General features: G+C 36.3%; 1 protein-coding gene across 1 annotated transcript in view; it reads left to right on the top strand.

Annotated features, from left to right (window-relative positions):
- The window catches only part of EXOC2 (exocyst complex component 2), a 195,337-nt gene that overhangs the window by 128,110 nt on the left and 45,057 nt on the right, over positions 1 to 22,170 (top strand). The window contains exons 17-23 of the mRNA XM_032798411.2: positions 4,229 to 4,290; positions 7,371 to 7,451; positions 8,593 to 8,652; positions 9,681 to 9,742; positions 11,070 to 11,136; positions 13,523 to 13,639; positions 20,060 to 20,201. Of these exons, the coding sequence (XP_032654302.1) occupies positions 4,229 to 4,290; positions 7,371 to 7,451; positions 8,593 to 8,652; positions 9,681 to 9,742; positions 11,070 to 11,136; positions 13,523 to 13,639; positions 20,060 to 20,201 (591 nt within the window). The remainder of the gene's footprint in view (positions 1 to 4,228; positions 4,291 to 7,370; positions 7,452 to 8,592; positions 8,653 to 9,680; positions 9,743 to 11,069; positions 11,137 to 13,522; positions 13,640 to 20,059; positions 20,202 to 22,170) is intronic.

Genomic DNA, 22,170 nt, shown 5'->3' on the forward strand with positions numbered 1-22,170 from the left:
AAAGTATCTTGTCTCCTGATTGGTCCTCTGGTCAGGTGTTCCAGGTTCACTGTTTGTTAACCCCTTACAGGTAAAAGAGACATTAACCCTTAACTATCTGTTTATGACACTTGGATATTCTTTTTTAAGTGAGCAAATCTTAAAAACTTTACACAATATTTTAGTTACAATTTTATCAGGGATACTCATTGTTTGTCTCTAGAGTCCTATTTAGCTCTTTGCGGTCATAGATGCATAGATTTTTAAGGCCAGAAGGGACCATTAGTTTATGTAGTCTAACCTGTATAATAGGGTTCATAGAATTTCAATGAGTTATCCCTGTATTTAAGTTCAATAACTTGTTTAACTAAAGCATGTTTTCCAAAAAGAGATCCAGTCTTGATTTGAAGATTTCAAGAGATGATGCATTGGCAATATCCTTTGTTAGTTTGTTCCAATAGTTAATCCTCCTCACTGTTTAAAAAAAAAAAAAAAAAAGTGCCATATTTCTAATTTGATTTTGTCTGGCTTTTAACTTCCAGCTTCGGGTTTTTGTTATGCCTTACTGCACTAGATTAAAGAGCACTTTATTACCCAGTGTTTTCTTCCTTTTCCTCTTCAAGTCTCTTCCTGACCTTTTTTTATACGTTAAACACATTGAGCTCCTTCAGTCTCTCACTGTAAGGCATTTTTTCCAGCCTTCACATCACTTTTGTGTTCTTTTCTGTACACTCTCCAATTTTTGACATCTTTTTTTAAATCTGGTCACCAGGACTGGATGCATTATTCCTGTATTGGTATCACCAGAGGTAAAATCATTTTCCTGCTCATACTCGCTACTTCCCTGTTTATGCATCTAGCGATCACATTATCCCTTTTGCCCAGAGCATCACACTGGGAGCTCATGTTCAGTTTTGTCCACTAAATCCTTATCAGTTACTGCTTTCCAGGATACAGTCCTACATTCTACAGGTATGAACTGCATTCTTTGGTCCTAGATGCATAACCTTGCATTTGGGTTGATTCAAATACATTTGGTTTGAATGGGCCCTGCTTACCAAGCAACCCAGATCACTCTGTATGACTTCCCTCTCCTTATCAGTATTTACCACTCTGTCAGTCTTTGTCATCTGCAAATTTTATCCACAATGATTTTATGTTTAATTCCAGATTACTCATAAAATATTGAATAGCGTCAGACCCAAAACTGATCATTGCAGAACCCTACTAGAAATTCCCCTATTCAATGATGATTCCCCTTTGACAGCTACTTCAGTTAGCCAGTTCTTAATCCATTTATCATGTGCTTTACTAATATTGATTAGTGCTGATTTTTTAAATACAAATGTCAGGTGGTGCTAAATCAAAGCCTTTATAAAAGTATAAGTATATTAGACACTTATGCAGTTATCTTTATCAACCAAACATGTCAACTCATAAAAAAATGAAATTTGGTTTGCTTGACAAGATGTTTTCCATAAAACCATGTATATTGGCATATTTATAGTCCCATCCTTTAATTCTTTTTTGATTGACTCCCATAAACATTTTTGCTTTATTTTGCCTGCAATTGATTTGAGGCTAGCAAGCCTTATCATTACCTGGGTCATCCCTTTTGTCCTTTTTAAATATTGGCACTCATTCAGTCCTCTGGAATTTTCCCAGTTTTTCAAGGTGTATTAAAAATTAACACCAGTGGGCTAAAGATCTCTCTTTCCTGCTTTTTTCTTTCATATGGGGATCATGGTGTCTACTGGTTTATCAAACTTCATTTATTCTGTGATGGGCAGCATGCTAGACAATATAATGATCCTCATGCTGACTGATATATGCAGAGCAGTGCAGGGACCATCGAGCAAACAAACTGGAGCAAGCAGGATCTCTTCGTGTTCCTCTAAACAACCTTATTTCTGTTTGTTACTCACCTTATGCCCCAGTTCAGCAAGGTACTTAAGCCTAACTTTAAGAACATGAGTAATACTATGTGAGAAGTCAGTTAGGCATGAGCTTCAGTGCTTTACTGAATCTGGACCTCTCTGAGAAGAACACTAATGATCGTATCTGATATTTATACTGTATAAAATTTTTCATTTTCAGAATATTTTGCAAATATTAATGATCGTTTACAGCCCTTGACTAACTCTTGATTTCTCCTGCTACATTCACATTGTTGCCTATATTTGTTAACTCACACTAACTGTCCATTTAGTGCCTCTGAAATCCAACCAGAACACTTCCCTTGTCATGCCTTCATTGATTACTCTTTTATTTTCTTGTTAAAAAAAAAAAAAAAACAACCCAATCCTATCTATTAGATTTAATGGCTTTAATCTATTTGTTTTTCTAATCACCAGCCCTATAAACTCAACCTGGGCTCTGAGAGTCAAGCTGGTTTCTTTCCTTCTCATCCATCATCATTGGCAATAGAGGTCATGCAAAATAAATTATGCTAATACCAAATTAAACAGTGAGGGTTGAACAAGTGTAACTGACTGGAAATTAGTAAACAATTCTTTTGAAAATGCACAAGAAGGAATGTAATTCAGCTCCCTCTTTTACAATATGCATGAAAAAGAACTATTTCTATTTCACAACAATCATAATTTTATTCAACTGATGCGTCTGCATTAAAGGGAGAACATTAACTGCAACTCTGATATTTTCTTGCTTGGATTATACCGTGCCTCGTCTTTGTGTGAATAATTTTTAGTTTATTCATCTTCATGGGCGGAAGTGCTTTTACAGTGCTGCTTAATTTTCAATTCTATAATTTAAAAAAATGACTTTTTTTGAAAGAATGTATCCACATGATATAGTGGTAATGGAGTTCTCTTCTTATGTAAGCTGTCTCACAGCATAAGCTGTACATTATTTTTTTTTATTGACTTGCAAACAAAATTTCGGCAGTAAATGCAATTTAAACAGCAATCTAATGGTTTAAAAAAATCAGTTTTGAAGATACTTTTACCTTGTATTGTAGCTCTTACTTTCAGGGATACAGCCTATGATGATTTTGCAACTAGATTTTTGCTGGAATCAGGTTTTGTCAAACTGGAAATGACTGTGGGATGCTTATTGTCTTTCAATGATAAATGTGTTCAGTTTACAAGTAAATGGAAGAGGGATTTTCTAATTGACAGCGCTGTAAACTCAGCCTGGGCCCTGAGAGTCAAGCGGTTTCTTTCCTTCTCATGCATCATCACTGGCAACAAAGGTCATGCAAACTAATTTATGCTAATACCAAATAAGGCAGTGAGGGTTGTACAAGTGTAACTTACTGGAATTTAGTAATCACTTCTTTTGATGATGAATAAGAAGGAATGTAATTCAGCTCCCTCTTTATATCTGTTTTGGATCTAAAGTTCTGAAGGGAATAAACCAGCAGTAAAAACAAATATAAAGCTGGCAAATTCAGGAGAAGATCTGTTGGTAACAAGTTGCTACTTTTGCATAGTCACTTTTCAGAGTATAGTGCCTCTTGAATGTACTTCAAGATGCTCCTCTGCCACAACACCTGTCAATCAATCAGTCAAATCTACCAATTAATGATGACTAGGTTGAGGTGTAAATGGGCAACCTGGAAATGTATGTAGGTTCCTAAATTGTGTATAACTGATTGTTATACTCCTGTTCTTCCCCTCCCCTTTCCTACACTTCTTATGTCACTTTCCTCTTCTAAGCTCTCCAGAGCCTTGATGGATTTTTCCTATATGTTTGAGCAACACCTAGCACGTTGGAGTCCTGATCCTGATTGAGGACTCTCAACTCAAACATGTTATAAATATTTAATATAATTATGTGAGTCTTAACGCTTGTCCTGATCTCAGCTTAAGTTATGTACTTGAGGGTTTTTGTTTTTAACTGCATTGAGCAAGGAATAATAAAACATACATACATATGAATTCCCAAATATAGTCCTATATTATGGGTACACAGCCATGATATGTCCATTTTTTTAAAACAGAGGACTGTCACAATTTTTCTTTAACTTCAAGATTTCCAGTAAAAGGTGGGCTTTATGCAACTATTGCCATGCACCATAAATTTTACTTCTGTAGGAGAAAGCAACAGCAAACTATGTGTGTGTGCCATTCTTAGTCATTTGAAAAGTGGCTGAAATCTTTTAAGTATGGCCAATGTACTTCTATGCCTGTTCATCACACTAAGGTGCCTGTGGTTTTATCTCTTGTTAAGTTCAAGGAGTTTTTTAGAATGAAACCTAGCATTTTAACACCTTTTCTTTTTACAGATGTGAAGAGGTTAGCTGAAAAGGAAGACTGGGTGGTTGATAATGAAGGTTTAACATCTCTGGTGGGTACACTTTGCGTGTTTCTGAGCACCCATTTTTTTGTGCATGACTTGTGTAAATTTCATTTTTCTTTTCATAAATATTAAAAGTTTTGCAGCATGTTATACATTTACTTATATTTACATGTGTGTGCACACATTTTAAAATATGGTACAAAATAAAGCTAATCAGTTCCCATCTAAAGTGGGTTCAAATTTAGATGGAGGAGAGATTATACTCCTATGTGAATTCTTTCTGCTCTCTGTCTGCTCACTTTCTCAAATATTCATGGTGGTATAAATCCTATCACAAAATCAAAAGCTACTTTTTCTTCTCTTTCACCTTTTCCCTCTTTCAAGAGTTATTTTTCTCCTGGTGGATTTTCTTACATGTGTCAGTGAGCATAAGCACAGTTGAAAGTAGTTCTAAAAACTAAATAAATTTCAGCTTATGGATGGGGTTTTCAAAAGCAGTGTCTTTGGTCCCAGTTCAGCAGAGCCATATGTGAATAATCTTTATTTGTGTGAGGAGCAATTCACATCAGTGGGACTGCTACCACAAGTAAGGACTACTCATGTAAGTAAAGCTTTGCTGGATTCAGTCCTTTAATATGAGTAGAATGTAAAGAAGCACATGGAGAAGAGGCTAGCCTGTCTATAAACTGAGAGGGTTGTGAGAGAGGGGATTAATGTGCCCCCATAAAGTTTTTACTGATCTTCCTTAGTAAGATTGTGTAGAGATTTAAAAAAAAAAAAAGGGAGAGTATTTTTTTTAGCTAAGGATGTTTTGCTAACATACAGTTTGTTTTCTCAGGTTGTGACAAGTTCAGTCCACGTCACAGTGCTTCATAACTTAATGGGTTTGTTACCATGGAAGCTGGACTGTAGTAGATATAAAAAGTTGCTTTTCTGGTGTAATGAGAAATTTAACTGAGAGCCAACTAATTTAGGAGGTTGCTCACAGACAAACAGTAAACGACTTGAAACCATATTAAAATAAATTAGTGAGGTGCTTTTGGGAAAGAAATAGTAATGACTAATGGCTAAAAGATGACAAGCACATTGTAGGCATGACATAAAAACAATCTGAGAAAGCAGAAATGGCTGTGGGAGGATTAAGCGTTGTGTGTATTATATAAGAGAGTACTCGGTAGGCCATGTGTCTGAAGTTGTGTCTGAAGTTGTGCTGGGTTGTTACTATAAATACATTTGAATAAAGTTGAGTAGGAGGGCGTGAAGCATTCCAGATATACATAATGTAGGAAAGAGTGTTGTCTGGGTATTAAATATTGAGTACTGGGAGTCATGACTTCTGGGTTTTATTTTCAATTGCAACGTACTCTGGTCGTTTCAGTCCAGTCCAGAGCCCCATTTCCTTCTTCCATCTAGGTTTGCATACAGGGTCATTCTTTTGTAGAACTAGTAAATCTAAACAAAATCTTATTAGTGCTTCATTACTGTGCTCCAAAGCTATATCTACCCTAGGATTTTTTGCAAAAATTTCCCACCAGTTTAGCTCTGCCAGCAGCAGAAACAGTGGGTGTATTGCTAGTGTATATGAGTCTTTAGGGTGCTGCCACTGTGTTAAGTATGGTGTCATCTAATCCTGCTGAGATCATGACATGGTGCTTAAAATACTGGCAAGTGGTGATGCCTTGTCTATGTGAATAATCCCAATTTTACCACCGCTGATGGATCTGAATCAGTTGTCATAATGGCGGGAAACTTTAGCAAAATTTCTGAGAGTAAACAAGGCCAGAGAGGCCCTTTGGAGACAGCTTAAGCTTAAACTATATGTGTAAAATGCATGCAAGAAAATTAGTTATTAACATCCTTGATATTTATACAGCTGTTAAAAACATATATTGGGATACTGTTATCAGAAACCTACAGCCATGGGGCCTGTAATGCACAAAGGTTAATGTACAGAGAAGCTTTATTATTTTCTTCTCAGGCAATAAAAATCTACATGAGAACAAAAATAAAAGGAACAGTGTTTTACTTTTCCACTGAAAGTATGCCCTTTTTTCTGCCTATTTAGCTCTTTCTCTGCTGTATGTCTTCAGGAGCTTGTTCTAAAAATTAATAAATAGTATTTAATATAGTGCTTTAGATTTTCAAATTGCTCTACAGACATGAATCAATCCTCATGACACCTATGTGAGGTGGATAAGCTTTATCCTAATATCATAGGTTGGGGAAACAGAAGTGAAGTGACTTATCCTAAGCTACACAAAAGGTAAAGGGCAGAATGAGGAGTTGAATTCCAAAGTTTCTGGCTCCCATTTTTGAGCCAAATCAACTGGATTGGTGTCCGTTTTTCTAGCATGGAGATAATTTTCGCACTTTCATGTTCCCGTCTGGAAACACAGTTTTCCCCCTAGTGCCATCAGGTGGTCTCTAAGCAGATTGGCACAATATCGAGCAAGAGAGGATGGATAAGGGAAGATTGGCTAACAGGGATAATGCTACAGATTCGTTTGCATCTAGATTTATATACCTTAAGACCTATGTAACTTTATTTTTTTGGCATGTTTCCATGCCATTTTTTTTGCAAAGTATCAAAGCAATTTCTGAATAGACAAGGTTGCCTTACTTCCAAACCAATCCACTCCTACTTGTTCTTGTTGATTTCATAATAGTGAAATCATAATGGTGAATTTGGGATATCCTAGAATGGCCCTATTAAATTTAAATCCTGGTCCTGCTAGTCAATGAGACTTCTGCTATTGACTACAATGGGGACAGGATTTTACCCCCAGACTTTTCCTGAGTAGCCATGCGTGCAATCACAAACAAAGTATAAGAACTTCACTGCAGGCTTAAGGCGAAGAAACCGTTCAGTGGAAGAACCCCTCATTCAGACACTTGCAAATAAAATTGATCTGTGTAATTATTTTTGTTTGCTTCAGTATGAAAGTACATCATTAAAACAAGGGCTTTCTCTAGTATATGTATCATGAAATTTGCATGGGGTGGGTTCCATTTTGGATCAGTAAAAAATGAGTATCTTCTCTGTTACTGTAAAAAAATGTGTATATTAATAGTTTGTATAGTATACATTGCACATTCATTTAGGAACTCAAAACCCTTTTTACTTTCAGCCATCCCAGTTTGAACAATGCATTGTGCATTCCTTGCAGTCACTCAAGAGTGTTCTGGACTGCAAACCTGGAGAAGCCAGTGTAAGTCTTGTTACGTACTTTATTTTCTTTCCTTGTATGTAAATTGTTATTAATTTTAAAAGTAATTACTGTAAAAATGTTTTATGTATTATGAGTGTTAGTGGATAATACAGAGATGCTGTTATAAAATGAATTAAGAAATTACTCAAGCTTCACAATATTTTTTCTTCACTTTGACCAAAAAAAGCCCTTGCAATATTGAGTCTGTTTTCAAATTGCACTCATATTACCATTTGTTTGGGAGAGAGCAAAAAGTGAATTGTATTTAAATTCAATTTTTTTGTAATAAAGGCTCTGACTGTAGCTTTCAAATGGTAGCAGGTATGCTCTTATGATGTTGGTCCCCTGGAGAGCCAGTTACAGATACATATCACATCTAGACTTCATTCGGAACATAATTCAACCCTTTGTTTTCTCTACTCCAGTATGCCACATGATAGTGTTACCCCCATTTATTTACTGCATTGGCGACCTGATGCCATAAAGTATGAGCAACTTCCATTGACTTCAGGAAGACATTAGAGCATTCTTCAGGAAATGCTCAACATCTCATAGGATTGGGTACTGTTGCTGTTGCTCTCTTCTTCTTTGTCCCATGTATGACAAAGGTATCCTATTCCGCCAATGAGGGTTCCCCAGAAAACCCAAAAGGGGATATTACTTCACGATTAATCCCTCCCCATGAGATGAATTTCACTTGCTAAGAAAATTGATCTTGAGAAGTCCTAAGAGCTTCTGCGATCGCCCTGTTCTCTTTTCAGCTTTACTTGGTTTCCCCCATCCTACATGTTGCTACAAACCTTTTTCTCCAAGTTACTGTGGCATACAGGACAAAGGAAATCCAGCTACTGCTTTCCCTTCCATTCACTTATTCTTTCCCTCACCTTTTTCTAATCACAGTTTCACTTTCATGGTATGGAGAACTGGAATTATCCACAGCTAGGTAGCGTCATGTGCCTATCCATTGTGTTTATACATAGGATTTGTTCAACCAGCCACTCTTCTTTCACTGGGGAGTCTCACAAGAACAGTGTATACAGAGAAACTAGGTTTGATATTTATAACTCTTCCCTTTCCTCACTTCCTTTGGAAGAAGGTCTTCTGAAGCCATTCCACTGAAGTTATATGGTTGTTTCTTCAGGTTTTCCAGCAACAAAAAACACAGGAGGATGTGTGCCAGCTAAGCATTGGTATCATGCAGGTAATTTTAAACTGGAATTGGGGAGCGTAAATGAGTGATGAAGGGCTTACTTTGTATCCATTCCTCACCAAAAAGTAATAAAAGGTGATAAGATATCAGATACTGTTTAATTAAGATCATCCAGACATAAGTGTTATCTTAACTTCAAATTACAGTAACTCTTAAGGATAATGATGCTTAATGCTTCCTGGGGTTTCTAAGGCCCTAATTCATCAGAGCACCTAAACACTTCAAACGTATACTTGAAGTGCTAGCTTAACTTCAAGCATTTTCTAGGTTATTAATTATATATTTAAAAGATTAACTTAAAATTTGGTTTCAAAGAGCACTGGTTTCAAAGAGCACTGGTTTCTAATACAAAACTAAGGGCAAGCGCTTGAGCTGGTATAAATTGGCATAGTTCAATTGCAGTCAGTGGAGCTATGCCAGTTTACAGCTGAGGATCTGGCCCTTAATTTCATATTAGTAACCAGTGCTCTTTACAACACATTTTGAAGGTAATCTTTTAAATGTATAATAACCCAGAAAGTTTTTTAAGATAATAAAGCAGCACCCAGCAGTTTTAACAATCGTTTGTATTGTGTTATCAATTGAAATGTCACAAATCAGACCAAAGAAATGATGTGTAGTGGCACTTAAGAGATGTTTGCGTTGGGGTCTCTGTTTAAGCACTTTATTGGCTTTAAAGATACGCTCCTTGTAAACCAGTGGACCCTCAGTCCTGTGATTTCAACTCTGATTTGGGAGGTGATTTAGCAAAATGATAGATAGTACAAAGAAATAGCACAGATCTTTTTTTCCACAGGAAAACAAAGGCTAAGAAGATAATGAAAACATTTGCTGGACTTAATTTAAAATGCAACTGTTTTCAATTATTTGAGGTTTAAGAAAATTGAGGTGTTTGTGATTATTCTGCTTACGTACTGCAGTTAAAATTTCAGTTAAGAAAAATTAAAATATTTTACAGGTTTTGTACCAGTAGTTCAGCTCTGATGGAAAATTCAGAATTTTTTTTAATTATTTTATAGGTTTTTATAGATTGTCTGGAACAACTGAGCACTAAGCCTGATTGTGAAGCAGATACCACACAGTAAGTAAAGTAATACAGTTGGAATATTTGAAGTTGCAAATTTCAACAAGGTTTTTCTCACCAGTATTCCTGTGGTATTTCTATTAGATAGCTTTTTTGAACAATTTTGGCTTTGACCAATAATGCCATGGAGCCAAGTAGAACATTTCTACACCAAAAAAACATAAAAAATGAAATACAGATTTGAATAAGATAATGAAATATGATGAATATTAAAAAGTTGTTTTCTTAGTAGCTATTGTAATGAAAGCTAGCTTATTCAAAATCCCTCTGCTTGATTCCCAAAGAGAATCCTCTTTCTAAAGGGTGTAACTGTTACACCCTTCTACTCCATTTTTTATTTTAATGGTAATATCTGTGGCTGGTGGTTTTTGTCACAGCTATAACTTCCAAGCAGTTTATATGAAAGAAGTTGCCGCTGTCACTGATTACCATGTACCAATGGGGAATGGTATTTTCCTTGCTTTTCTCTCTGTCTTTGGCATGTTCTTAACTCGGTCAACATATCTACTAAATTGTTGACAATTTTGCTTTTATTCCATCAACGAGATCTGAGGAGTCATAAGAACCTGAATTTCTAAGGCAAATTAGATATTTACCTGAGTAAAGCAGGGAACCAGAAAATATTGATTGGATTTGCTTGGAATTAAAACTGATTGACTGTATCCTGAAAGACCACGTTTGTTTTTCTCTTTACTTGGTTGGCCTTTAGTTGGTGTATAAGAGAAGAAAACAGAAACTATTTTATTGCAAATCAAAGAAAGTGCAGAAAGGTGCGACTCCACCTTCCGCCCTCTCCCAACATGATTGCTGGAATGGCAATTCCTGTTCCCAAAGCTCTTGATCAGTTTGTAGGTGATTTAGAAAAGCTCTACAGCTCATTCTGCCTTCTGTTCCATGGTATGAGACACTCTAACACAGCACTCCAACTTTTTCTAGAGTCTTTTCAGCTGAAACCAGCACTACAGCCAGTCAGAACATTTTCGACTAAATTTTTCCATCAAAGCCATATTGATTTTGACGAGTTTTTTGACAAGAAGGTCTCTGAGGTCCAGGGTGGGCTAACTCTCTCTCAGGGAGAGAGAGCCAAACTGAAGACCAGATATTTTTTATTTAAAAAATGGAATTTAAACCCAATTCCATTTTGCAAATAAGTTTGAAAGGTTTTGGGTTTGCTCTGTTTGGAACCTTGTTCTGCATGTTAAAACCTCGAAAGTTGTTGAGAAATAGAAATGTTGTTCTCCAGCAAGTACACATCATAGCTGATTTGTAAATGCTTAGAGTAAAAAGAATACTCTCCTATTCACCTTTTTCAAAATATTTTCAGTCTTTCAGCTGACGTTTCATCTCCTGATTTATTTGGAAGCATTCACGAAAACTCTAGTTTATCTTCCGTAAGTGTGGTGTCTAGTTAAAATGTCCTATTGGGGTCAAATTACATGTTGAATAAGGCATTTATCTTTTACTGCGTGTCTTTTATAATGCATTTGTGTATTCCTAAGTCACTTCTTTCAAAATAATATCAAACTTTACTAACTGCAAGATTATCAGAAAAGCTAATAATATTAATGGTATTTCAAGCTTTAGATTGTTCAGTATTCAGTGTATTTCCTACAGATTCTTACACCTGAATTTTATTTAAAAAAATAAAGGTTGGAGCCAGGTCCTCAATGAGTATAAACTGGCAAAGCTCTATTGACGTCAATGAAGGTAGCACTAATTTATACCAATTCAGGATATGGCTCTTGATGTTTAGTTAAAACTCAAGTGCGAATAACTGTATTCCTAAAACAGATAATTAATTTTTGTTATATATATATTTAGAACATAGAGATAAATGTGTAAAAATAATTTAGTTTGCCTTGGTGAGTCATATTCCTTACAGTAGAATGTGTTGTGGTGAATGAGAGACTAGAAAAAGTTGCTTTTCCATAAAATTCCTAATGTTGCATTTTTTTTTGTGCAAGTTCCACTCCCAGTTATTTGAACTAATGCATTCCCATAGAGTACATGCCGCCAGCACAAGGGCTATCGAAACACATAAAGTTATGCCCCTCAAAGAGTGAATTCGAAGCTTTCATTATGTTTGTAATAATCTATTCCTGCAGAATTTAGAAACTTTTAAGGGCCCAAGCTATATCCCTTACTTTCATGAGTAGTCTAACTGCAATTAGTGAGCAAAGACTTGTAGGATTAGACGCAGAGTTCTAAATTCTGAAATTTAATAATAATTTAGTACTTATATCATTTTAATTTTCCAAGTACTGTGTGAACGTTAATTAACTGCTATCAAACTGTTTTATTTTCCTGTGTTATTGAAGTCCATTTGACGTTTTGAGGGTTTTTTCCCTCCCAAACAAATGGTTCAGTGCTTTTTTAGCCAAAAAAAATCATTGCCAGTAACCCAATACCTTTGACCAGCCATATGGCTTATACAATGGAAAAATAAATTTGGTTAAGAATTATTTTGAAGCTTCAAATGAGAGATTAATAAACAAAAGTAGGAAAGAGTATTAATATCTAAATTTGGCACTTAAAAGAATTTTAATCTGTAGATTTCAAAACACAACAAGTATCAGTAAGAATTATTATCTCCCATTTACAAATGGAGTAGCTGAGGCACAGAGAGTATTAAGTGACTGGCCTAGGATTTTTCATTGTTTTTTGACAGTTTGTGTTTCATATTGTACATTCTTTGGTTAATTTATCATTATTTGTGGTAGGCAGGTTAATGGGTACACATTTATTACACTAGTCGTTGTAGTTCATTACTGGTTGATAAGACTGCTGGGAATTTATCAGGAATTGCAAATCTCATTCTTAGTAAGATATTGACTTCTTTCACACCTCACTATGGTAATTTATCCTCAGAAAGCTTTCATTTTTAAAGCACTTTGCAAATGATCGTCCTGATCTCTCTTGAGGTAGGAAAGTATTTTTCAGGTAGGGAAACTGAGGAAATTAAGTGACCTGCACACAGTTGCACAAAAAGTCACCACCAGCACGGAGTTTATAATTTGGAAGTTCCTATCTACCTCCTGAGGAAAAACTAGACCTTGCCTCTCTCCCAGGTATCATATTATTGCACCAGTCTCATGGACCAACAGTCCTGATATAACCTAATTCAATATCTGTTTTGAACCATATTTGATTTTTAAAACAAAATAATTGGAGAGCAGAGATGACTTACAGTGTTTCAAATTATATGCAGAAATGATTTAGAGTTCTGTCAGTCTTTGATTTAGTTTAATTTGGAGGATAGAAATGCATTTGTTTAATATCTGTTTTGCTTCCTTTGCTCGAATGTTAAAACCGAATTCTTCAGGCAGTTTCATATGAAAGTGAAGATTTTGGTTTTATTTTGTGGTGGTCATCATTTTTAACAGGTTATAGAAAAAAAACAGTAAAATGCAGAAACCACTTCTTGGAAAGCTGTTTGTGGCTTACTTTTTGGAATGGGATCTGAATCACAGATCTATATTAGTCACAATTATTCCAGTGAATACTTTCAGACATCAGAGCCCATAAGAAAAAGTGCTCTTATTGAATCATTGCACCCAGCGTTAACCAGTTCTTAGGATTTTGTTTACAAAAGTATTTGTTACTATATTTTATTTATCAGCATGCTCACATATGACTGTTGTCATTCAAGTCAACAAAACATTTTCAATGATCAAAATGTGTATAAACATAATAATAAATATTATCATAATGCAAAGTTATCCTAGATATTTCCTAATTACTGTTCATTTTTCTTCCTTAAAACGTCTGTTGATTTAGGAGAAAAGACTTTTAATTGTACTCAGTAATTGCTGCTACCTGGAACATCATACTTTCATAAATATAGCTGAACACTTTGAGAAACATAGCTTCCAAGGAGTTGAAAAAATAACTCAAGTAAGCAATAATATTAAAATGAAATTGCTACCGATGTATCATTACTTTGGATGGAAAGATTTTTTTTCCTTTTCACAGGTATTAAATTACGTATTTGTACAATCACCATGAATAAATATTACTTGACTCTCCTACAAGTGAGTGGGATTTTAAGCATCAGTTTAAATAAACAATAATAATAATAATGTCTGTGTGTTTGTATGTGGTTTAAATAAATAGTGTAGCAAAGCGGGCACTAGTTAGACTTGTATGTTCATAGGCAATATTTATCTGATTTCTAAGTAAAGCTTTTTAATGTCACTGTGTTTTCTTGATGCAAAGAATAAAAAGATCATAATCTCAAAATATATTTGATAGATTGATTAATCTAGTAATCTCTACCACTTGACAGCTCTTGTTCACAAACTAGATCAGGGATTTTTTTTTTTTTTCAAAGAACGAAAATGTCAAGGTGGGCGGCTATAGATGTCTCATTTTCCTGCCTTTTTGTAATGATTAATCATTTTTTATGAGAAATGTTATGACTTAGAATCTTTATGGCCATATAGTTGGTTTATTTCCAGAAATGTTTGTTGTTTGAAAGTAAAATGTTATCTCTTCCAGTACAAAGTATTTCTCTACAAACTGATGCTTCTACTACACAATGAACTCTCATGGCCGTCCCAGTGAATGTGTTGACCTTTTGTGGCTGGAATAATTTTGAATATAATTCAAATGGGGTTTGAAATTATTTGCATTGTTAGTATAGTATACAAAATTGCTCTAGATTTCTCCCTTCACACTCAACTATCCTGAAATGCTTAATAAAGTGCTGAGTTAGGTACTGGTAATGGGGTGACTATATAGGCAAATGAGGTGCCTATTATATATTCAGCAGTTGATCTTGAACAGCCACGTCAAAGTAGTGTTCTTAAAATCTGGTATTTTTATAAAGAACAAAATTCAAACATTGAAGTCATTGAACAATTTAAAATCTATATTAACCCTTTAATGACCATGGACAATGCAGTACTGTACATACAGTACATATATACAGTACTAGATGGTATATACAGTACCAGATGGTATTCACCCAATAGTTTTGAAGGATGTGAAATTGCAGAACTAATAACTGTGGTATGTAACTCATTGCTTAAATCAGCCTCTGTGCCAGGTGGCTCGAAGATAGATAAAGAAACACTGATATTTTAAAAAGGCTCTAGAAGTGATCCTGGCAATTACAGACCAGTAAGTGTAACTTCAGTACCAAGCAAACTGGCTAAAATTATAATAAAGAACAGACTTATCAGACGCAATGATGAACACGATATGATGGGGAAGAGTCAACACGACTTTTGAAAAGGGAAATCCTGCCTCGCCAATCTATTAGAATTCTTTGAGGGTGTCAACAACACCAGAGAGTCTTAAGTAAAGTAAGCAGCTGTGATAATAAGAAAGGTCCTCTTATGGATCAGTAACTGGTTAAAAGATTGAAGGAAAAGAGTAGGATTAAATGATGAGTTTTCACAATGGAAAGAGGTTAATATTGGGGTCCCCTGATGATCTGTACTGGGACCTGTGCTGTTCAACGTATTCATAAATGATCTCAAAAAGGGGGTAAACACAGAGGTAGCAAAATTGCAGACAGTACAAAATTACTGAAGACAGTTAGGTGCAAAGCTGAGTGTGCAGATTTTCACAAAATTGAGTCACTGGGCAACAATATGGCAGATGAAGTTTAATGTTGATAAGTGCAAAGTAATTCACGCTGGAAAAAATAATCCCAGCTATTCATATAAAATTATGGGCTCTAAATTAGCTGTTACCATTCAAGAAAGAGTTCTTAGAATCATCATGGATAGGTCTCTGAAAACACCAGGTTGATGTGCATCAGGAGTCAAAAAAGCTAACAGTATTAGGAAAGGGATAAACAATAAGAGGGAAAATATCACAACGCCACTATATAACTCCATTGTACACCCACAACTTGAATACTGCGTGCAGTTCCGGTTGTCTCATCTCAAAAAAGATATTAGAATTGGAAAAGGTATAGAGAAGGGCAACAAAAATGATTAGGGATATGAAACAGCTTCCATATGAGGAGAGATCAAAAAAGATTACTTTAGAATAGAGATGACTGGGTGGGGGGGTTGTGATGAGGTCTGTGAAATCATGAATGGTGTGGAAAAAGTCAATAGAGAAGTGTAATTTACCCCTTCTCAGCGCAAGAACCAGAGGTCACTTGATGAAATTAATAGGCAGTAGGTCTGAAACAAACATAACAAAGTACTTCTTCACACGATGTGTAGTCAACCTGTGGAATTTGTTGCCAGGAGCTGTTGTAAAGGCTAAAAGTATAACTGGGTTGAAAAAAGAATTAGGTAAATTCATGGAGGATAGGTACATCAAAGTCTATAGCCAAGAAGATCAGGTACACAACCCCATACTTTTGGTGTCCCTGAACTTCTAATTGCCAGAAGTTGGGACTGGCTGAGAGGGGATGGATTATCCCATAATTGCCCTGTTCTGTTCATTCCTTCTGAAGCATCAGGTCCTGGCCATGGCCAGAAGACAGGATGCTGGGTTAGATGGATCATTGGCTGCAGTTGTAGTTTTTGGGAGTTGCTGTGTCCACTGATTCCTCGTAGACAGATTAGAGATCAGATTAGATGATCATGATGGTTCCTTCTGACCTTAAAGTCTATGAGCTGACTCATCTAGTCATATTTCCATGTGAATGCCATCAGACACTCAACATTTATAGTCACTGTACTTTTTTCTGTTCGTTCAAAGTACCTTCAGTCTTTCATATCTCTTGTAATAGGTTTACACAGATGCATTATCAGATGAAATGTTATTTTCAGCCATTCAGGAGTGAGTGCAGATAAACGGAAGTGTAGGAAGTGACAGCTACTGTCTACTGACAAATCTCCTTTCTCCTATAGTTAAGAAGAATTACACTGTTGTGTTGCAGTATCACAGATAAGCTTAGACGAGGGAACCAACAACCACAGCCCGTAACCTTATTCTTGCACAATCTGTCTTTGCCAAATCAAGAGAATGCACCATACTGTATTGTAGATGTAATCAAGTAATTCCAGCGAGGAGTTTTACACATCTTGGAACCTGCCAAAGCCCTGAAAGATTTTTTAACTTAACAGTTCTAGGAAGTACAGAGCAGATCCTGACTTCAGTCAGGATTGTAAGATCTAACCTAATTAGCATTATCTTCTTGATTGCCCCAGAAATATTTCGTTTTAAGGTGGAAATAGTCTAAAACATTTCTGACCAAAAGAAATCCTCCTTTTTTAATGAAAGACCAAAAGATTCACTAATTGCAGCCAGGGTGACCTCATCACTAAATGTTACCAGTTGGATTGATTTCAATATGCTTCTCTTTTTTATAGGTTAGTGGGAATATTAATGCTTCTTTCTGATGTTTGTGAGTCAGGGGAATTCCCTTGGGTATTAGATACTTAAGGAAACCTTACCATTGAGTTCAGTGGGCATCAGAGAGGCCCTAAGTTACATGATGTTCATTGCCCATAGAATGACTAAAATCAAATTACTTGACCACTGTTTTTTAAAAACCTGGCTCTGCATCAGTGATGTGCAAATTTTATAGCACAAAGGGCCGAATTGGCAGCTTCCCAGGATCCTGAGTGCCACCTTAATTTGCATACATATATAATTTTAATTGAAGATGAATGCACACATCTCTTTCTTATGGAGTCTTGTAACTGTACACAGTTCTTTCCAAATCACAGAGACCCAGCCTTGAACTCTTGAGAACTCCAGAAGTAGGAGGGCATTTGGCTGAAGAACCAAGCATAGTCATATGGCTAAAACAAACCAAAACTGTACTGGATGTGGAAAGAATAGAAGCAAACAAATAATATATGGAGTCAGTTAAAGCTTGCAGAATGAAGATAAGGGTGAAATAAAAGGCAGAATGAACTAATGCTTGAGAAAGTAGGAATATAAATTTGAGCTGTTGCTCCATAATTAAAATTACAAATGAGTTTCCATTATAACCTCCAACTCCACACACCTCCACCCTAAGATCCACACTAAAAAACGATAAAAAACACTAGTGGTTTGCAGTGTTGTTGTATCTATGTTACTCCCTGGATATTAGAGAGACAAGGTGGGTGAGATAATGTCCTTCAGTATCGATATTTGGAGCTCTAAACTTTCTCTCTTTCATCAACAGAAGTTGGTCCAATAAAAGGTATTATCTCACCTACCTTGTGTGTCTCATTTTTAGTAGGTTAGATCTGGTGCTGAGGTAGAATTGTTCTATACAATATGAACTGAAGTGGAAAAGGGGCTAGGTAAGTATGCCATTTCATAGCCCTCCCTCCGCCTGATCCTCCCCTCCCCCCCTCCCCCCAAAAAAACAGAAATTCAGAGAAATATAAAACTATGGCTTTTATGCACAAGATCAAACGTTTGTTCTTTAGATTCTAAACTTCCTCGCTTTTGAATTGGAACATCAGTAGGAATGACTGGCTCATGGACATGAAAATAGAGACCTTAGCTTGTATTTTAAAATAAGTAAATCACTGTCACTATTCCTTACAGAGATAAATCTGAAAATGTAACCTGTCACTAGGAGACTTGTCCATGCGGGTGGCAAGGGAGTTTTTTCTATTAAAAGGCTCATGAGGGAGGCTGCCAATCTTAAGACTCACACAGGCAGAAGCAGGAAGAGGTGGGGTAGGGTGAGGGTTCTCCCCTTTGCAGACTTCAGAAATCCCACAGGAAGTGGGTGGTGGGGAGGGAAGGAATTGCATCCCTGACTTTTTCCTGAGGCCCACGTCTCCCTGCCCTCATGAATGCTCCCCTCCTGCCAATCTCCTGAGCACCTTTTTATGGTCCTTTGTGGTTCTCAGCTGTTGGACTCACTTCTGACACAGCTCAGGAGGTTCACTAGGTGGAGAAAGCAGGAAAGCACTAGTGTATGCTGCTCCTGAGCACCAATTTCTCCCATTGGACTCCTCTGCTGCTGGGAGCCTCCATGCCCCCACCAATATACCTGCTTTCTCCCATATTCACATTCCCCTCCAGAACTCCTGTTTCTCTCCCCATATCTAGCTCAAGAGACCTTCTCTCACCATCTAGACCACAATCAGTACCCAGTGATTTGTGATTTACAGTGCTCAGGAACAGATTAGGGGTGTAGTAGGAGAAGGTAGAGCAACAGAAGCATCAATGATTTTCTCCTTGCTTCAGTCAATGAATCTTCAAGTGGTTTTCAGCACAGGGACTCCAATCTGATAAGTCTCCCGGGGAAGAAGGCAGTGAAGTGCTAGTGCTTTTTTTTCCCCCTGCCTTTTACGTCTGTTCTCCTGGGTTGGTCTTTGAGCCTTCTAGGATGAGAGGTGGTCAGGTGAGAGGGGAAGTCCCTAAACCTCACAGTGACTGAGAAACGTGCTGAGTGACATATAAAAAGTTTTACCTTGAAATCTGATAAGCTCTTAAACATAAATATCTTCAACAAGTGGGTCCATGTTATTTTCTGCATGACTTGTTTATCATGGTGATATCAGGATGTTAACTTTCAACTACTTTTAGTAGCTGTCTTGTGTAGTTATATTAAGAAGAAAATACTTGTACAGTATTGAAAGAGATACAGTCTTTAAATATAGTGAGCAAGTGAAATGTACACATACATGTATTTCATTGACTAATCTTTTTATAAGAGTGTTTCACAGTTTAGTTGGTTTATTGGGAGGTTTCAGTAATTGTAGTGTTTGTATTTAGCTGTATTCACACAAAGGAAAGAAGAGCACATCCTCGTTCTATACTGTACCCAAAAGAGCTGCAGCTTATTGTTTTGTTGTACAAGGATACTTTTAAAATAGTACTTGCAATGAACCTTGAATAAGCTGCTAGGAGGTCACAGATCTCTATGGTGAAACTGAATTTTTCAAAAGGATTAAACTTTATATACAATGAATAATAAAAAAAAAATCCACAGTTACATTAGGTGAGTTAAAAATATAAGGATTTTAAGCATTCATGTTTCAGGACATAAGCCAGCCGCTAAAGGCTTGATCCTGCTCCCACTAAAGTCACTGGCAAAATTCCCATTGCCTTCAGTGATGCAGGATCAATACCTAAATGACAGAATTAGGAAGAAATTGTGCTTATGGGAAGGTTATTCCATGATTCTCCTCTATGGAGTTTCTTACATCTTTCTGTGAAGCATCTGGTACTAGCCACAGTCAGAAAAGGGATACTGGACTAGTCTGCCCAGTGATGTGATCTAGTATGGAAATTCTTCCAGTCAAAGAGAGATTGTTTAAAATTATAAGGTTGTGAGCTTATGGCATGTTTCCTAAAAATCAAAGAGAAGACAAATCATAAATTGTTGATTATTATTCTTGCTTTCATAATTAGTGGATAACTGTGCTTTTCTTTTTGCTTTGATTTTAGATTAGTATGGAATCATTGAAGGAGTTGGCTCAAAGGCTGTTTGAAATTTACATTGAATTGAAGGCAGATCCTATAGTTGGCTCTTTAGAACCTGGCATTTATGCAGGATATTTTGATTGGAAAGATTGTCTCATTCCAACAGGTAAATATCTGTGTAATAGCTGTGTAATTATTCTAACAGAGGCTGAGATGAATTGAGATTTAAAAATCTGATGTTTAATTACAAACTGTTTTATCATCTGGTTTTTCTTAACATTTACCAAGATTTCATTTAAATTTGTTTTTCAGAGATTTTACTTTATAATTCCTAAATCTCTTTTCAAATGAGTATAGCATCTTTTATCATTGATGTTTTAATGCTTGTTTTTCATGATTAGTTTGCTTCATTGCTAATATATAATGGAATGATTATGAAAGACTTCTTTGCCATTTTTTCTTTTGAAATTCATTGGGATTTTTTGGAATTCTTTTGTAAAAATCTGGTCACTTTTTAACAGCCCTAACTGCAATTCTGAAAAGGTGAAAGTTATAAGAAAATGTGTAGGTGTAACATTATCACAGTAGTTTAGCAACAAAAATTAAAATGCAGAAGGATTCATAGATTCCAAAGCCAAAAAGGGCCATTGTGGTCACCTAGTCTGACCACCTTCCTGTATAACATGGGCCATCAAAGTTCCCCCCAAATAGTTCCTATAGCATATCTTTTAAACAAAAATCCAATCTTGATTTAAAAATTGCTAAAGATAGAGAATCTACCATGACCCTTGGTTCAACAATGCCAAACAACAGAGAAATACTAGTCTCAGGACCTTCCCTTTTATTACTTATGAAGTATTTAATACTTTCCAGTTCATCTCCAGGTATGAGATTTAAAAAAAAAACGTGCTTGATCAGAATAAAATAACAGTACCTAGTTGACTGGGAACTGGCAGGACACGTCTTACTGTGCAGTTCTGTGATACTGAATCATTTAAAAATGTCCAGTTAATTAATCTGGTGATTCATGAGAGAAGTGTATTTGTGAAGCCATCATGGTTCTTTTTAATACCGCATCTGGATGAAATTAATACCTGCTCTTAAAAGTAATCTTTTACTAATGCAGATTTAAAAATCTGATTTGAGTCATTGAACTGAATGTGTAGATTTTAACTGTTTTACCCAAGATTGTCACAAAAGTTGATGCCATTGGAGGAGGGGGAGAAAAAAAACTTCAGCGGTGCAGAATTGTCTGTCTCAGTAGGATCATGGGAAGAACTGGTAGTGTCGTCTAGTTAAGGTTGCTCAACACTTCCCATTCATTCAAAATGATCCGGACAAACTGGAGAAATAGTCTGAAGTAAAGAGGATGAAATTCAATAAGGACAAATGCAAAGTACTCCACTTAGGAAGGCACAATCAGTTGCGCACATACAAACTGAGAAATGACTGCCTAGGAAGGAGTACTGCGGAAAGGAATCTGGGGGTCATAGTAGATCACAGGCTAAATAGGAGTCAACAGTGTAACACTGTTGCAAAAAAAGAAAACATCATTCTGGGATGTATTAGCAGGAGTGCTGTAAGCAAGACATGAGAAGTAATTCTTCCTCTCTACTCCGCACTGATTAGCCCTGACTCAGCTGGAGTATTGTGTCCAGTTCTGGGTGACACATTTCAGGAAAGATGTGAACAAATTGAAGAAAGTCCAGAGAAACGCAACAAAAATTATTAGAGGTGTAGAAAATATGACCTATGAGGAAAGATTGAAAAACCTGGGTTTGTTTAATCTGGAGAAGACTGAGAGGAAACATAACAGTTTTCAATACATAAAAAGTTGCTACAAGAAGGAGGGGGAAGAGTTGTTCTCCTTAACCGCTGAGAATAGGCCAGGAAGCAATGGGCTTAAATTTCAACAAGGGTGGTTTAGGTTGGACATTAGGAAAAATTTCCCAACTGTCAGGGTGGTACTGGAATAAATTGTCTAGGGAGGTTGTGGAATCTCCATCATCGGAAATTTTTACGAGCAGGTTAGATAGACATCTGTCAGGGATGGTCTAGGTAATACTTAGTCCTGTCATGAGTGCAGGGGACTGAACTAGATCACTTCTCGAGGTCCTTTCCAGTCCTATGATTCT

This window comes from Chelonoidis abingdonii, chromosome 2 (genome assembly GCF_003597395.2).
Source record: "Chelonoidis abingdonii isolate Lonesome George chromosome 2, CheloAbing_2.0, whole genome shotgun sequence".
Classification (NCBI taxonomy): Eukaryota; Metazoa; Chordata; order Testudines; family Testudinidae; genus Chelonoidis; species Chelonoidis abingdonii.